This window comes from Pseudochaenichthys georgianus, chromosome 7 (genome assembly GCF_902827115.2).
Source record: "Pseudochaenichthys georgianus chromosome 7, fPseGeo1.2, whole genome shotgun sequence".
Taxonomy (NCBI): domain Eukaryota; kingdom Metazoa; phylum Chordata; class Actinopteri; order Perciformes; family Channichthyidae; genus Pseudochaenichthys; species Pseudochaenichthys georgianus.
This window is the reverse complement of record NC_047509.1, coordinates 16,800,286-16,817,332: the sequence shown is the minus strand read 5'-3', so window position 1 is coordinate 16,817,332 and position 17,047 is coordinate 16,800,286. Positions and strand designations below refer to the sequence as shown.

The following is a 17,047-nucleotide window of genomic DNA, read 5'->3' as shown; positions in this document are numbered from 1 at the left end:
TACTAGGACTAGCTGACAGCTTTAGCCTCAGACTTTTAGCAATACATCATGTATGCTCTCTGTCACGTACATGTTTAAGACCTTTTTTACACTGTGCTTGGTTTTAAAATAGTGCAAATAAAATGTGGAGCTGCCAGCCACCATTGTCATTTCAAGCTTCAAATCAATATTTGCTTGCTAAATGAGAAGTTTTCCATTGTCTACCTTTATGTACAAAGAGAAATTGTTTTTAAAAAAGTACTATTTGGGATAATGAGTGATACAGTTTGCCTATATTCTTGTTAACTGTAGGCGTAGTAGTAGAACTTATCAGAAATGTCATGTCCTGTTGTCCTAGGTGTGTTGTGGCCACGAGCCGTCATCATTGCGTCGGAGTGGAGTTGCCGTGGCAGCCCTGACGGGGCTCAGGAGGATGGTGCAGATGGAGAGGTGGCAGACGGGCCGGACCGGGGATTGGACGGTGACCCCGAGGGAGTCTGGAGTCCAGACATCGAGCAGAGCTTCCATGAAGCCCTGGCCATCTACCCTCCCTGCGGCAGGAGGAAGATCATACTTTCAGACGAGGGGAAGATGTATGGTAAGGTCCCGAAAACGTCTGTCTTAACATGACTGTTTGTGATTCTTTTAATGGTGTCAACTCAGTTTAAAATGACCAAATATATTGTAGTCGTATCATATACTATAGCCTCTTACGAATGACAGTTTTGTTTACATTTATATCCAGCAACTTTGGGAGTAGGGCTGAAAAACGATAAATGATTAAAATAAATGTGTCTACTAGGGCTGCACGATTTGGGGAAATAATCGAATGCGATTTTTCTGACAGATATTGCAATTCGATTTGCGATATTTGTTTTTAAGCGACCCAACGGAAGTTTATTGTAAAATACGGCCATATCTCCGGCTAGGAATGTCGTATCAACGTGCTCCCGTCTCTCGCACTCCCGTTTCACCAAAACATCTAGGAAAGCTCCATTGGAAGCCATTTGGAAAAGTATTTCTAAAATACTTGGCAGGTGATTGGATCAATCTGTCTATCACCTACTATCATGGGCCACTTCTGATTGGTTAACAATGACTGGTACATGTGGAGCACAGCACATCTGATTGGTGTGGATGACTGACACACAAGAAGAACAAAAAAAAAAATCGCAGGCTGTGTGATTTGATAATGGCATCATTTAAAATCGCGGTTTCGATTTAAAATCGAGTAATCGTTCAGCCCTAGTGTCTGCGGTGGAGGCATTATGTTTTCGTCTGTCCATCACATTTTCATGAACGCAATATCTCAGGAACGCCTTTAGGGAATAGTTTTTATATCTGGCACAATCGTCCACTTGGACTCAATGATGACCTGACTAGAATCTGGTGGTCAGAGTTCACTATGACTTCACAAAACGCATTTTAGCTATAACTCAATTATTCGTGACACCATTTCTGGAGAATAATATCCAAAATGTCAGAAATCAACTTCACTGTGACTTTATAACGTTCTGCAAAAACACTTTTCTGGCAATTATTTAATGGCATGACTCGGGAACATAAGGCTGATTGTGTTCGGACACTGAAATGTTGACAGTAATCTTGTGAGCCCACCATGAAACTGTGGTGATTGATGGATCGATAGATCTTCGGTCCTGCTGGGTATCCATTTCAATGAACGTATACACATATAGTAATAGAAAAACCACAAAGTCTAACAGTCAAGAGAAATTAGTTTAATCTATACATCCCAATATGATACATTTTAAAAAGAAAATCCTTAAGTAGCACACAATTTGTACAGCAAATTAATTAAAGGGAAAATAGCCCAGAAAACAATCTTTTGATTCAGAATTTATAATGTTTATGTCTTACTGAAGTGAGTGTCTACAAGCTGTACAGCGATACAAAGATAAGGTTCAAGTATAATGGCTATTGTTTTCCAACTGCGTACACTTTATTGGTCTTTTCTTTTACTGAATATTATAAAACTGAAACTTTGTTCTTGAAAAGGTTCCTAGCAAAGGTAGTGATCCACTCCAGAGATGGTTCTGTAGTTTTTGCCCAGGTGATCTGCCTGGAGGTATCTTGGGAAAGGGGCTATTTAACTTTGAGGTCAAAAAACAGCCCACGCTGACAGGGTCCAAGACTAGAGCAGGTTGACATTTCAGGTCAGGTTAGGGTTAGCATATGAACCAGTAAAACACACATTCCTGGACATTCATTTCTTAAAGACTATTTTTTTAGGATCTGCTCAGTACACTGCCAGTGAGTAGAGCTTTGATGTATTTTGACCGTTTCTTCCTACCTTATTGAAGTCCTTGGCTGCCACCCAACATTCCTAACATTCCTCTCTCTTTTTTTTTGGCTGAGGGATGGCATTCCGGCCTGCAGCAGCCTGTGTCATGCGTTTGTGTATGTGGGAGTGTGTGTTGTGGGGGAAACTAAATATGTGCTCCCATGCAACAGAAAGAGAGAGTTTGTTTCAACGTTGCAGCCTTTTCTCCTTTTGTGGAAGTGTGGGCTCGCTGTGTTGACCACCCCCACTTCCTTCTGTATAAACAAGGATAGTCCCACTGGTTACACAAATTCACACGTTGGAAAGCGCCACTGACACTGAAAATAATCCCCACGCTCTTTTTCCAACTTTAGAGTCACTGCCTATTAATACAATCCTTTAAAACCTTTGAATACACATTTTAGTTTTCAAATGTTGCATTTTATTTGTCAAATTGTATACCTTTTTTAATAAAAAAAACGTTTTGTAATTATTATGATTATTTTACAGTTTACCAAATAAAGATTTTTGAAAAACAAGGTAAAGAAAGAAGACAACCTTGCTTTACAATAATAATTACTTGATTAGTGATTATATCAGAATTTCAGTCTGTGCTTTCCATCCATGTCATACATTTCACATATCCTTCAATACACCACAGGAGTACAAACCAAATAAATGTTTGAAACCTTGAATACTATAGATGTACTTTTACTTGACATTGTACAATTTGACTCGGGAAATATGGCTTTTAAGCTAATATACCAATTACCAATATGTAAAATCCCAGACTTTACCTCTTAACCAAACTATTTGTTTTACCCCAATGCATGCTAATAAGTTCCCCCTACGGCTAAACTATGCCCGTCATAATGAGCTCCAGTCTTTGTGCCCTCAGTCATGTGTAACTACTATGAGGTCACCAATAACTATGCAGTCAAGCATGTAACACCATAATTATGGGTGTACTGAAAACAAATAAAAGCCATTCAGATTTTTTTATTTATTGCTTTAGCTAAAATCCTTCTCGTCATGACTTTGTGTAGTTTTTTTAAAACATGTCTCTCAAAAGAAATTCCTAAATGGCTTTCCTCCTTAAGTTTATGATTGGTGTGGGTCAATTTTGTTGAGGCGGGTTTCCATTTAGAGATGGGAATAACTCAGATCAGGTCAGAGACGGTCTCCTGCAGATTGTCAAATACATATTTGGCAGGGCCTCTTCACACTCTGCTGAGAGATGGTCATACTGCATGGTCCAGAGTGAAATATGCAGCTAGATATTTGCAAGACACCTTGTCAAGATCTTGTCATTTGGCCAGTCATTTACTTTTAATTTAAAGGGGAGCTATCATGCAAAATGCACTTTGTGATGTCTTTTATACATAAATATGTGTCCCCGGTGCGTCGGGGAACTCACGCAGCATCAGAAAATAAAACCCTCTCTCTTTTCCTCCGTACCCATATCTTTTAAAAACGGGTGTACAACGAGCGGATACAGATTCCATCCGAACTGATGTCAAATCGGCAGCGGACCCACAGAAAATTGCTATCAGAAATAATGCCTGACGTGTTTTAGACGTAATCTCGTCTTTGTTTACAGTAGCAAGCCTCGCTAACAATCAGAGCTAACCTGTACTGTAGAGCACATGTGTTTTTAAAAAGCAGGAAATAAAAAAAGAACTCACCGTGTGATAAACCCACAAGAGAAAAAGCATTTGAGCTCCATACTGTTTCAGAAACAATCCTTGACGTGGTTTAAACAGGATGGCGTTTTATCCCAACCGAATTTAACTTTATCTCGGGTATAATTCTGATCAGGCATTCGCTCTGCCTCCTCTTCTTTTCTTTTTTTCAAGCTAAGGACCCAATACCCGCTTTTCTCTAACCGGGCTGCAAAAGAGGGGTTTGAACAGTATGAGGCATGGCTACAATGGGTGATCTGTTTGGTATTTTGAAAAAAATACTTCACAGACATGTTTTGTATAGGTATGGCTCTACAATATATTTTTCAAATATAGCATGATAGGTCCACTTTAATTGTGTAACCGCATTGAACTAATGACCAAATAAATGTAAAGCATAGCTATAAACCTGAGTTGAAGAAAGCTTGGTCATTGTTGCAGATGAAGATCCAAGGTGTAAATCAAAGTCAACTTTAATGTCAATCTTTCAGTTTGTGTGTACAGACAGAGATCAAAATGACGTTTCCAAAAATCCCGAACACAAAAATATTATACAATATACAGATATGTATAAAAGATGTATATTCTATATACACAATCAACAGACACATATGCACACATTAAGATAAAAAACACAACAATCAATATATACAAAATAACAGTCACTTCAATATCAAAATCTTTGGGAATGTACATTAGTGCAAGATTGTAACAAAAATAACACACATTATAATAAGTGGCTCATGCGTTTACTACTGGTGGAAAGGGTCAGTCCTTATGAGGAGTAGCAGTAGGCTGCAGGAAGCTGCATGTGTCCTGTTTTGGGAATTGGAGCAGACTCCTCAGTCTGAGTCAGACCCCTCTGCTGATTTTGGGGAATTCTGTGTTCTGGTAACTCCACAGAGCTGACTCAGCCTGATGTTATAGCATCGCATTACTTCCCAGAAAGAAGGATTGTGATGTGAGAATAAATGATTAAAGCTGTAGAATCAGTATGTAAGGGCTAATTTTCTCACCATTATCTTTGGCTTCTCTCTCAATCTGCATTTGCAGCTGGGTAGAAAGTGAGTTTCTTATGGTCCGATAAGACTCACCAGGTGGGGGATGGTAGCTGTGGGAGGCAGAGAAATAAAGGGCCGACCATGCAGTCTTTAGTGACCCCATGTGAGAAGTCTTACAACTACACGGTGAACTCTCGTCTCTTTTTCTTTCCTTTTTCCAACATTGCCTGCCATCCAGCTAGCCCAATTTCCCTCTAAATGATCACCCGTTGTATATCATATACCCACGGTGTGTGTGTTTGGGTAGGGAAATTGATATAGCCTTACCATCTTCTCAAACTTTAAGTGCAGTCACATTAAACTTTCATATTCTGCTGGCTTCATTTCAAATGGGATGGAAAAGATTCCAAGTCTCTCGATCTTCTTTTGCTTCATACCAAAGATTGCTCTGGAATTTTAAGCACAGCCTAAACCAGTTCCACCAGTTTGACAATGTGTGACTCCTAGGCTGAACATGACTCTCTCATAGCTTGAATGTACTTAAGAAGATGCATGTGTTAAAATACAACCCTAATAAGGGCCTTAAACTTGATAACAAGAGCTGCGACAAACACCAAGCAATCATTTATTTTGGTTGAAAGTTGTGGCAAATTTTAAGATGTTTTTTTCTTGGCCAAATGGTTACAGTTAAATGACATTTAATGTACCGTACTTTTCGGACTATAAAGCGCACCTGCATATAAGCCGCAGCAGCTAAATTGTCCGTCTGTCTTGCTCTCGTTCTGTCTCTCGGTTCCACTTTTACTTTGGCGCGCTACCTGTCTCACTCTTTTCCGGCCTCCAGCTTTTCCCGCTGGAGCCCGCCGCTTAAAGGTGGCGGGCGCGGACCGGTCATAGAGCCCATAGTGTTAAAGGTGGTTAATTTTACCTGTAAAATCCATAGATTTAGGAGGTTCCCTAGTGGCCGTTAGCTGTACAAAAAAAATGGGGGGAAAAAGTCCCGGCTTATAGTCCGAAAAGTACAGTAATTTCACCAGAACACCTTTTAGATTTATGAAACTAATGACGCCAAGATTATCACTAATAATTATAGGCCATTACATTGACAGGTTATTCCATACTTATCAAAAGCTCTAAATGGCTCCAACACTGAACATTGAGAGGCTGTCTTTACTTTATATACATTTTTAGGAAAGGATCACTATTATGAACCCCTGATCAAAAATATATTGATAACTATATTGACTGAAGTAAAGCAAATGTGTTAAAATAGGTAATGACGGCGTATTTTGATCAGAACATATTGTATCCAGTGTGCGAAAAAGTACACGTCCCACCGTCCGGGACGTGTTATTTACAATATCGGATAAGTAGATATTTCAATTGACTTGTCCGGCGGACAAGTGACGTTTTTCGCCCTGATTTATTGACAAATTATTGATACATTTTGTTTACAAAAGGCAGAACTCATTCGCAAATTGTACGTGTCCGCCATTGTTCGTTTAGAAATGTTAGTTTCGGTTCTGCTTGTCGATTCCTAAGGAAATGCATCTCGCCGCTTTCTGTACAGTTAGACGGGGATTAATAAGAGTTGTGAGGACAGGGGGCGGAGGCCGAGCCCCGCGGACCGCAGCTCTCTCTATGCTCCGTATCAGCTGATAGCTGCATCTCAGTCAGTCAGTCGTGAGCAAAGTCAGCGTTTTAGCTCCTATGTTGTTAATATTGACCACCATTTCCTTTTATGAAGTAAAGCAGCCTCCCTGTCTGTGTCCTCATGCTGTCCTCACATCCCCGGACCCCCAGATTCGGAGGAGCACAGGGATGTCAGTATTGTTTATGAAGCAGGGTATAGAAAGTACATTATGAAATGAAAATACTATTTATTTACTTTTACAAACAGTGAGCAGCTGGGCAGCATGTGTATTGCATATGTGTAAGCGTGCAAGCGCCTTTGAGTTGTAGAAAAGCGCTAGGCCTATAGACTATATAGCTACATATAATGTATTATTATTATTAGGCCTATGTGTTTGACATGTGTGGTTGGACTCTGTCTCACAGGCAGGTTGCAGTGTAACATCAGAGGAGACTGGGCCAATTGTACATTCTCAAACTGCACCACTTAGAACTAACTAAACAATGCAGAGATTATTTTTATATAATTGTATTCAATAACCGTAAGAAATTCAACAGTATGAAGTGATTTGTAAATAGGAATACAGATTTGACTTAATGTTTTCATAAATATATTTTTCTCCCAGTTTGTCATGGGACTTATTTTTACCCTCTCAAAAGAACCGGAATCGAGAACTGAAAATAACCGGAATCGAAAAGCAGAACCGGAATCGTTAAAATCCAAACGATACCCAACCCTATGTGTGATGCAGTAAAATCTTCGTAAAAACCGTGGGAAAATGTAAAATACGATGACGAAGAAGAAGATTCCAGTGGCCCCAATTTTTGTCCATTCTGGACAAGTGAAACATGTATTCGTACATGTAGTACATTGCCAAACTCACTTGTCCATGGACAAGTACTCTCTAAAAACTTTTTTCTCACACTGGTTTCGTGCGTGACTAAGGTTTAATGATAGAAATATTTAATTTCTCCTTTTTGATTTCAACTATTCCTTTTTCAATTTTAGGTCGAAATGAGCTGATTGCTCGCTATATCAAGCTACGAACAGGGAAGACGCGCACACGCAAACAGGTATGTACAGACAGTAGTGAAGAAGATAGTACATGTGTTTTATGATAAACTGTTGTATTAAAGGACCCGTGGCTTTTTTAAATGGCTAAATACTGTTATATTCTTAATTATTTTTAAATATCTTTCTATTTCGCTACCTGTGTTTTTAATTCTTGTTTTTATGCACCACGACACCAAGTCAAATTCCTCGTACGTGTAAACCTACCTGGTAATAAACCTGTTTCTGATTCTCATTCTAAATCAAGCCTTACATTTGTGCTTTTTCATGGGGGTCCCCCTGGCTTCATAGGTGTCTAGTCACATTCAGGTTCTGGCGCGTAAAAGGGTACGAGAATACCAGACCAGCATCAAGGTGGGTGCCCACTGAATCAACTCTCCCTTCCCTCTGTAGTCACATCCCCTCTTCTTTTCCTTTCCTTTCTCCTCCCATCCTCTGTCCTTCGTCCTGTCTTTCATCAGGTCTCTAGTCACCTGCAAGTCTTGGCCAAGAGAAAGTCTCTTGAGATTCAGTCCAACCTCAAGGTACACACGTTAGCTGCTTCGCTCTGCATGTGGCCTAAATCTAACATTAAATAAAATAAAAAAATACGTCTTTGTCGGAGCTTAGGACGTATTACAAGAAGGCATATTTAAAAGAATAAAGCATGACATATCCATTTAGTGTTAACGTGATGCTTGGATTTCTATACAGGCATCTAAGGCTGTTGCACTAAATCATGAGGATGGAGATGAGTACATCCAGTTTACAAATAGTTAGTTGCATGATTTGTAATACCATCATTTTTGTTATTAGCAGTGGGAACAGGACGTGGCATGCTCAGACTTTGCAAACTCGTATTATTTTCAAACATTGCTTTCCGTCTGTATTTGAAGTCGTCTAGCGTTGCTCAGTATAAGAGTCCGATTTGTTGTATTTTATCATAGTATGTTGGAAATAGTTTTATAAATGCATGGCAGTAATGTTGTTTAGTAAGTGATTTGGAAAGTGTATTACATTAGATACAGTAGTCGGCTCGTTTGAACTAAGCATGTGCATGGCTTTAGTAACGTAAATAAATGGCTTGCATACACTCAGACACACAGGGAGTAGTTAATGGGCCCCTCGTCCATGTGCACATGACCAATTTCAGTTTTCTCTTTAAAATCATTTCTGATCTCTGTCTGAATCTAAGAAACTTCCCTCAGTACTTGTATACCTCTTTCTTCACTCTTATAAAGGTTCTGTGTGACGTCTTTTTGCACCAAAGGCATTTGTCTTGCCGCCCATTTGGAGAACATGTTTAGATTTCCCCGCAGGTATATTTCCTGGTATAAATGTTAGCGCTCATCTTTAACACAGCATTCATCAACAGGATGTAGCTCGTCATGTCTGTTAGATTATAATTGTGGCTATACTGTGTGTTTAGTGTGTAGGTTAGGGGTGTAGTCATTCCAAAGAGTTGTATGTGTAGAGGAAGGTGTTTTTCCTCATTGCCTAGTAGAAAATCTGTGACCTGCTGTTGTTTTGTATGTACTGAAGTTAATTATTAACGTGTCTCCTTTGCCGTAGGCCATGAACTTGGTAAGTTTTGGATATATAACTACAATCTTTTGCTTCAGGCTTTGTGCTTTGTGGTTGGCATCACATAACTGCTAGCCCACATTGCAGTTTTACCGCCAGACTCAAAAATCCTGCTCATTACTCCTTTGTTTTTTAGTGGCTTTAGTTAAATACTGGTGATGGCTCCAGTTAGCTAGTCTGCTAGCTTGGTGCTCTTTCTGCTTTGGCATCCCACTGTATCTGCTTTGCACTCTGTCCTGTCTTCCCTCATAGTTACTGCTTCATGCTGAATTACTGTATAACATGTTGGCTGGCTTGCTGTCTGAACTGGCCTTGAAGGCTGGCTGCTTCTAAATTTGACTGGATTTGACCAGATGGAGCATTGTCATTGTGTATCGCCCTTTTCTCTGTTATTCAGGACCAGGTATCCAAAGACAAGGCACTGCAGACGGTGGCCAACCTCTCGTCAGCTCAGATTGTGTCTGCTAGTGTAATGAAACCCCAGACTCAGTTCCCTCCACCAGTCAGAGTGAGCCTCACACACACACACACACACACACACACACACACACACACACACACACACACACACACACACACACACACACACACACACACACACACACACACACACACACACACACACACACACACACGAACACACACACACACACACACACGAACACACACACACACAAACAGACAAGCATCTGTTCTTTTCTACCTTCTGGGTAAAGCTCTGAGTAATACTATCTGCTCCATTTCCCTTCTTTCCTTTTGTTTAGTTTTGGCCCGGCCCTATGCCAGGACAGGCTGGACATTCTCAGGAGTAAGTATCACTGGCAGATTATTTGGTGTTGTTTGTTTAAACCGGAGAATGTCTAATCATTTTGTGTTCCTTTTTGCAGCATCAAGCCCTTTGCACAGCCACCATACACTACACTTCCACCCCCTGTCGCTGCACCTATCAGTGAGTGTGAAGCCACGGATTTCTACTGAGTTTTAAGCAATAATGTTCGGTATGTTAATTGTTTTCCTGATTTAAATGTTTTACAGGCTATGAGCCCCTGCCTCCCCCGCGTCCCGCCGCCATAGCAGCTCCTGTATGGCAAGACAGAACCATCGCCTCAGCAAAACTACGGCTACTAGAGTACTCTGCATTTATGGAGATCCAGAAAGAAAGGGAGATGGTACAGACACCCAGACCTTTATAAAATACTACATAATACTTTTTTTATGTCCTTTCCGATTGTTTTCTTATCACTTCTCCTTCCTTCCCTACAGTATAAACACCTTTTCGTGCTCATTGGCCCGTCAAACCCGGGTTACAATGACCCCGTTTTGGAGTCCATAGATGTGAGGCAGATTTACGACAAGTTCTCCGAGAAGAAGGGAGGCCTGAAGGAGCTGTATGAAAAAGGGCCGCACAACGCATTCTTCCTGGTCAAGTTCTGGGTCAGTACACAATGCCAGTATTCTCCCTTTTTACAGGCATGCTGCAGAAAAGTAGGTCAGGGTAATTAAAAATTGACCCCAGGAAGTCAGGTGATTGTTAGGGTATTGTACGACATTGAACACTAAATGCATTCCAGTTTTTACGTTGTATTTATTTGTATTACTCATTCAGATCGATTGTTAGTTTATACAACTCAGTTTACAACCAGCTACACTACACTGGGAAAGCAAAGCCAGTGTGATGATAGGGCAGAGGTTCACACAGGAAATTAGTAGTTGATAGCGATGGTAAATAAATCAGGCTGCAACAAATAGTTGAAAGCTTCAATCAACCTGTTCTTTCCAATTCTACATCAACATTTTAATTATGTACATTTTTTTTCTATATACATGTTTACTCATTCCTTTTAAACTATACAATATGACAAAATAGATTTAAAGATGTATTCAAAGACCACAAAAGCAGCTTTAAATACAAATCAATGCATTGGTACAGCCATAGTTAGTTACTTAATACATCTGAACAATGTATTTCCATCCAGACCCAGGTATTTGCATGAATAAACTCATCAGCAAGGGTTTTATCTATCTTTTTTATTAGCTTCCACTGATTTTTTTTTTTGTTCCTCTCTTCTCCATCTTTCTGTGCTGGCTTCAGGCGGACCTGAGCAGCGACATCGAGGAAGGCTCCGGCGTGTTCTACGGCGTGAGCAGCCAGTACAGTGGAACAGAAAACATCACCATCAGTGTCTCAACGAAGGTCTGCTCCTTTGGCAAGCAGGTGGTCGAGAAGGTGGAGGTAAGAAGCTTTAATTGAATACTCATAATGTATTTCATATGCAACCGTTTTAAGATATGGTTTAATTGTGTGTGTGTGTGTGTGTGTGTGTGTGTGTGTGTGTGTGTGTGTGTGTGTGTGTGTGTGTGTGTGTGTGTGTGTGTGTGTGTGTGTGTGTGTGTGTGTGTGTGTGTGTGTGTGTGTGTGTGTGTGTGTGTGTGTGTGTGTGTGTGTGTGTGTGTGTGTGTGTGTGTGTGTGTGTGTGTGTGTGTGTGTGTGGGGATTTCTCTCTCTCAGACAGAATATGCTCACATGGAAGGAGGAAAGTATGTGTTCCGCATCCATCGCTCGCCCATGTGTGAATATATGATCAACTTCATCCACAAACTCAAACACCTGCCGGAGAAATACATGATGAACAGCGTACTCGAGAACTTCACCATCCTGCAGGTGTGTGTTGGCCCCTCGTGTTATTTCCTATATTAGTATATCTTGACACGTCTCAGTTTGTTTTAATATAAGTTAGATTAGATTCCTTTATTGTCACTACACAGAGTACAGCGAAATTCCAAGCATTCCCGATGGTGCAATCACACATAACATACAGTATAAGTATCATTTTGAAAATACAAGCTAAAACTTTTCATATATAATAAATAAAGTGACTATAAATTGGACCTATGATACATTGAACAGTACGCTTACAAAACAATAACATTACCATACAAATACAAGAACAATGCGGTCAAGGCAGTAAAAACAAGTCAATAGGTAAGTTATTGTACATGTATTTATCAGTTGATGATTACATTCCATTCCATTGCATTTAGCTGATGCTTTTATCCAAAGCGACTTACAATAAATGCATTCGACCAGGAAGATACAAACTTGAAGAAAACAGAATCATATAAGTACATCAGGCTTCATAGAGCCAAAACATTTCAAGTGCTACTCAACTGGCTATAGATAAGCCAGCCCTTTATTAGTATACAAGTGCTTTGTTAGTCATTGTATTGCTCGAAGTGGAGTCGAAAGATTACAAAACTAGAAATAAATATGTGATCTATAAAAACGGTATGATGTAGAATATAAAGTGCAGTTGGATATAAACATGTACTTAGTTGAGCATAAGCTCAGTTCCATTAGTGCTGTGATTGTCTGGCTGTGTTCAGCTCACGTATGGCACTGGGGTAAAAGTTGGTCTTATGTCTATTTGTCCGTGATTTGATGCTGACCTCCACCATGTTTCTCTCTTTCTCTCGCTAGGTGGTCTCCAACAGAGAGACTCAGGAGACTCTGCTGTGCATCGCCTTTGTGTTCGAGGTGTCCACTAGTGAACATGGAGCACAGTACCACGTTTATCGACTAGTTAACGACTAGCAGCACATGGTGTGCATGCAGAGACTCTCCACAGACTTTTTGATACATACAGCATAAACACTATTTCCAGCTCAAACACACAGAACCCCCACTCCTGTACTCTCAACACACTTGTTTTAACAGACCAACAGTCACACTCTAGTCACACCTCTTGTTTGTATGTGTATGCTTTTCCATCACTGCAAACTATGCACCCTTTTTTTAAACAGCCCATGACTTAAACACTAAAGTGAAGTTATTTTATTATAGATTTCTACAAAGATCCAGAGTAATTATCACTAAGTGTTGTGATGTAATCCATGAAATGATTTAGTCACATTAACCTCTCACCTGGAGAAACTGATTGAGCACATCTCAATGTATCAAGGTGCATTAAAGGTGTTCGTCTTTTTTTATTGTATCCACTGACAAGGAAAGGAAAGGAAAAGACACATAAGAGCTAAATGCTATAAAACAAGTTTAATATAGGGTATTCTATTTTCATATCCATTATAAGGGCAATGTAGCTGTGGTGCATTTAAAATGTATATTCTCTTTTCCTGGCATATGTATTTACGGCATAGGTGTGACTGATGTGAGACCAGTTTGAATATAGATTGGCAATCAAATCATTTAATCAGTGTTAATGTTACTATTCCACAATGACTTTTCCTTCTGCAGTTTAGTATCTCTGTATGGAATGAAAAGAGCCTTAATTGGGGTATCCTCTATCATTGCTTCGTGTGGAGAATCATTATTATACTCCACTTGGTTTAATCAAAACTCTAAGGGAAATGTAGCAGGAAATATAAGTCTGCCTCTTCCCAGAATGCAATTCACTACATGTCTAGACGTAAATGTCCTATTTATATTTGAAACACGTTTTAATGTGTAAAGAGAGCCATCCTTTTAAGTGTTTAAGTTAGGCTCACCTGTCTTTGGAATCAAAATAGTTCACAGCTAGTTTAATATTCAGTTCACACTTTAGTGTCAGCAGCATTTTGAAAGAAAGAAATGATCTTTTACTGTTCATTAACAAAATCCAGTTTTAACTCTGACTGTGTGGACTCGCTGCAGTATTTCTACCTCCACGTGAGTTGGGATAAGAATGTGCTTTGGTTCATAACGCCTTAACCTGAGGAGCACTGATGTATAGGACGTGTACACTACACTTGTAATGGTACTGTTTATAAACCAAAACAAGGTAAATAGACTCGTTTTTGTAAAGATGAACTATCTTTTTTTGTATTTTACCAGCACGGCTAGAAGTGTTACTCGAAGCATCAGAAATGATGGGTTGTTTTGGATGTATGCAAAATGATGTATGGTACAGACCACACTACGGTCACCCACAGTGCACTGGGGTAGATTTTTGTCTGATAACACTAACAAATTATCCAGCTTTCATTGCTTTTTTTTCTCTTTTGTTCAATGTAATATTTTTTGGTTTCTGGTAAAAGTTGCTACCAGCCTTTTTTATATAGTAAGTGTTTTTTGACTCTATTATGCCCTTCCCAGGCAGGATTATCTTTAACCATGTGAAAAGTGACAACGATTTGTCTCGACCATGAAAGTAAAAGCCGACTGGTTCAGTTTTAAATAACCAAATTCACTTTCTGGTCAGCTAAAAATGTTTATTATTTTTATTTTTCCTATCACTGTACTCTGGTTGGCTGTGCCTCATCACTCCTTTGGTCAATTCTGCTCAGTGAATGAAATCTGTGCCTTCATGCTGTACCAATAAAATCACATGGTGTTTGCAAAATCGTGTATCATTTAGAGTTTTTATACTAACTCTTGGCTGCTTTTGAAAGGAATTAATTAATAAATGTTTAAACGTCAATCCCTAATTAAGTGAAATCCCATATACTGCACATACCGCACTTTAGTTTCAGTGTCCTCATCTGTAGTTTTTGTACTATGACAAGTCATAATGTCTACTGTGTATTGTATTCCTATATCTACAGCAATTTCAATTATCTTTTTTATGTTATAGCCACTTGAACAGTTTTAACAACGTATGTCACCTGATTAATCACCCTCCCTTGTGTTACACACTGAAAATGTCATGACATAGGTTGCATTTCTCATTCAGTCTGCTAGATGGGGCTGTCACCTCAGTTATACAGACTTGGCATTTGTGTGTGACAAAAAGTGTCTCCTCTTCATGGAAACATAATCTTATTTGTATCACATGTGTTGAGATATTGGTGTGATAGAAACAAACAGTGCCATTAATTAATAATGATTCCTTAATGTTAAAAAAAAATGCTATAAAAGTATTCATATTGGCAGTTTTTGTTTGGCCAATGGGAAAGTATGCTGCTTGTATGTGCACCACTGACATGAAAGATACATCCGTGTCATAATACAGCTTATTTAGGGCAAAGGTTGATATTTATCTACACAGCTTTTGCTATCTGTAAATGGACTGCATTTATATAGCACTTTTCCGTCAGCATCCACCCATTTACTATCATTCATAAAGAAGACGCAGAGACTGCCATACAAGATGCCATCAACTCAGGAATACTAACAATCACACACATTAAAAGCAGCCGGTTCTGTTGAATATGAGATGGCAACTATCCAAGGCATACATAGACAAGTAGGTGATAAGAGTCTTTCACAGTCTATAACCTTTATTTTGATCAGTAAATACTTTCCAAGAAACACAAACAAAAACGTAGTACTAACAAATGCTATTAGAATTTAGCAAAAAAAACGAACTATCAAAATAAAATGTTTAATTGCCCTAAAGATAAAAGTGATTGGATAGTTCTTGTTATTTCTTGTCCTTTAATTTTAATTTGTATTGTATTTTTATGCTGCTGCAACACAAAAATGTCCCAAATTGGAATCAATAAAGTTCTATCTTATTTTATTTTTTGTCTGTCTGTCTGTCTGTCTGTCTGTCTGTCTGTCTGTCTGTCTGTCTGTCTGTCTGTCTGTCTGTCTGTCTGTCTGTCTGTCTGTCTGTCTCTCTCTCTCTCTCTCTCTCTCTCTCTCTCTCTCACACAGCCCGTAGGCAGGGTGTGGTTCTTGCTGGCCACATGCCAACATTGCAGCAGTACAAGAATATAGCTGAGATAGTTCACAGGTTGCTCGTGTTGTATTTCAACTTAAATTATTGAGCCATGATGGAGCACTGATAGTGGTTTAGTTACTAAGTTACTTTAAAATCGAATAAATCTGGCTTTAAAACGACATGGGTTTGGTCAGTTTAACTATACTGCCATGTCATGATCCGAGAATCCACCTGATCTAAGGAATTTCACACTATCTGACCATACAACTAATGTTTGACTCATGTTCCTCTCTCTATCAGATAAAAACTATGGTAGGAATATAGACTTCATATGCACCGAGTTGTTTTTCTGTGTGTGTATTTTTCATTAATACACACACTTCAGAGCAGGGGCGGACTGGCCATTGGGAATACCGGGAGTTTCCCCGGTGGGCCGGTGCTGTGTGTGGGCCGGAGGGCCAACAAAACAAAGGTACAGCCTCGTCTGGTTTCTTACTCAAGGGCACCACGGCAGGGCAGGAGGTGAACTGGGACCTCTCCAAGTAGAAGTCCACACTCCAAATAGGTCTGGTCGGGGACTTGAACCGGCGACCCTACGGCTCACAGTCCAAGCCCCTACTGACTGCAATAGATTTAGTGCCTAATTTTGCTCTCAAAATGGACCAGATTGATGCATTTAACTTCAACATTTAAAAAAGAATCTTCCCGGGGGAACTTGCCCCAGGTCCATCACCTGCCCACACCCCCTGTTAAATTGTCTCACCCACATTGAGGATGCTTCGTACGTCGCCCATGTTTTATTCCATGTGTCAAGTCAGGCAAAATGTTATTGCATCAATGATCTGTTAACATTAAAATCACTAAATATATGCCGTAACTATTTTTGCTCAAGGCAACTCAAGGGCTCAATGTGATTACTATATGAATAATTGTCAAAAATAACATTAAAACCATAGGATTTTCTGTTAATTAACATACTTTCGTCGCCGGCCGGCCGATACATGCCGCGCATTAAGTGGGCCTGTCTGTCAATTAATCCCCGGGCCACTTTTTCCCCCCAGTCCGCCCCTGCTTCAGAGATATATTACGCACACATGATAGTGTTACCTTAGCAGGTTTAAGGAGAAGGGTGTGGTGGGAAATTATAACCTAACCTACTGAAACGTAGCCAAAACATTCCGGTTAAGCAGAAAGCATGTGCAACCGACATAAGGAGCAAGGGATGGATTCCATGGAGG

The 17,047-nt window shown here is 39.7% G+C and overlaps 1 protein-coding gene across 1 annotated transcript; it reads left to right on the top strand.

Moving 5' to 3' along the window:
- Nucleotides 1-493: 493 nt before the first annotated feature.
- Nucleotides 494-14,546, top strand: tead3a (TEA domain family member 3 a). Its single transcript, XM_071203767.1, has 12 exons — nucleotides 494-577; nucleotides 7,585-7,649; nucleotides 7,939-8,001; nucleotides 9,199-9,210; nucleotides 9,608-9,718; nucleotides 9,975-10,018; nucleotides 10,098-10,159; nucleotides 10,246-10,379; nucleotides 10,474-10,644; nucleotides 11,303-11,443; nucleotides 11,720-11,872; nucleotides 12,689-14,546. Exons 1-12 carry the CDS (start codon nucleotides 571-573, stop codon nucleotides 12,800-12,802), a joined length of 1,077 nt encoding a protein of 358 aa, XP_071059868.1. The 5' UTR covers nucleotides 494-570; the 3' UTR covers nucleotides 12,803-14,546.
- The last annotated feature ends 2,501 nt before the right edge of the window (nucleotides 14,547-17,047 follow it).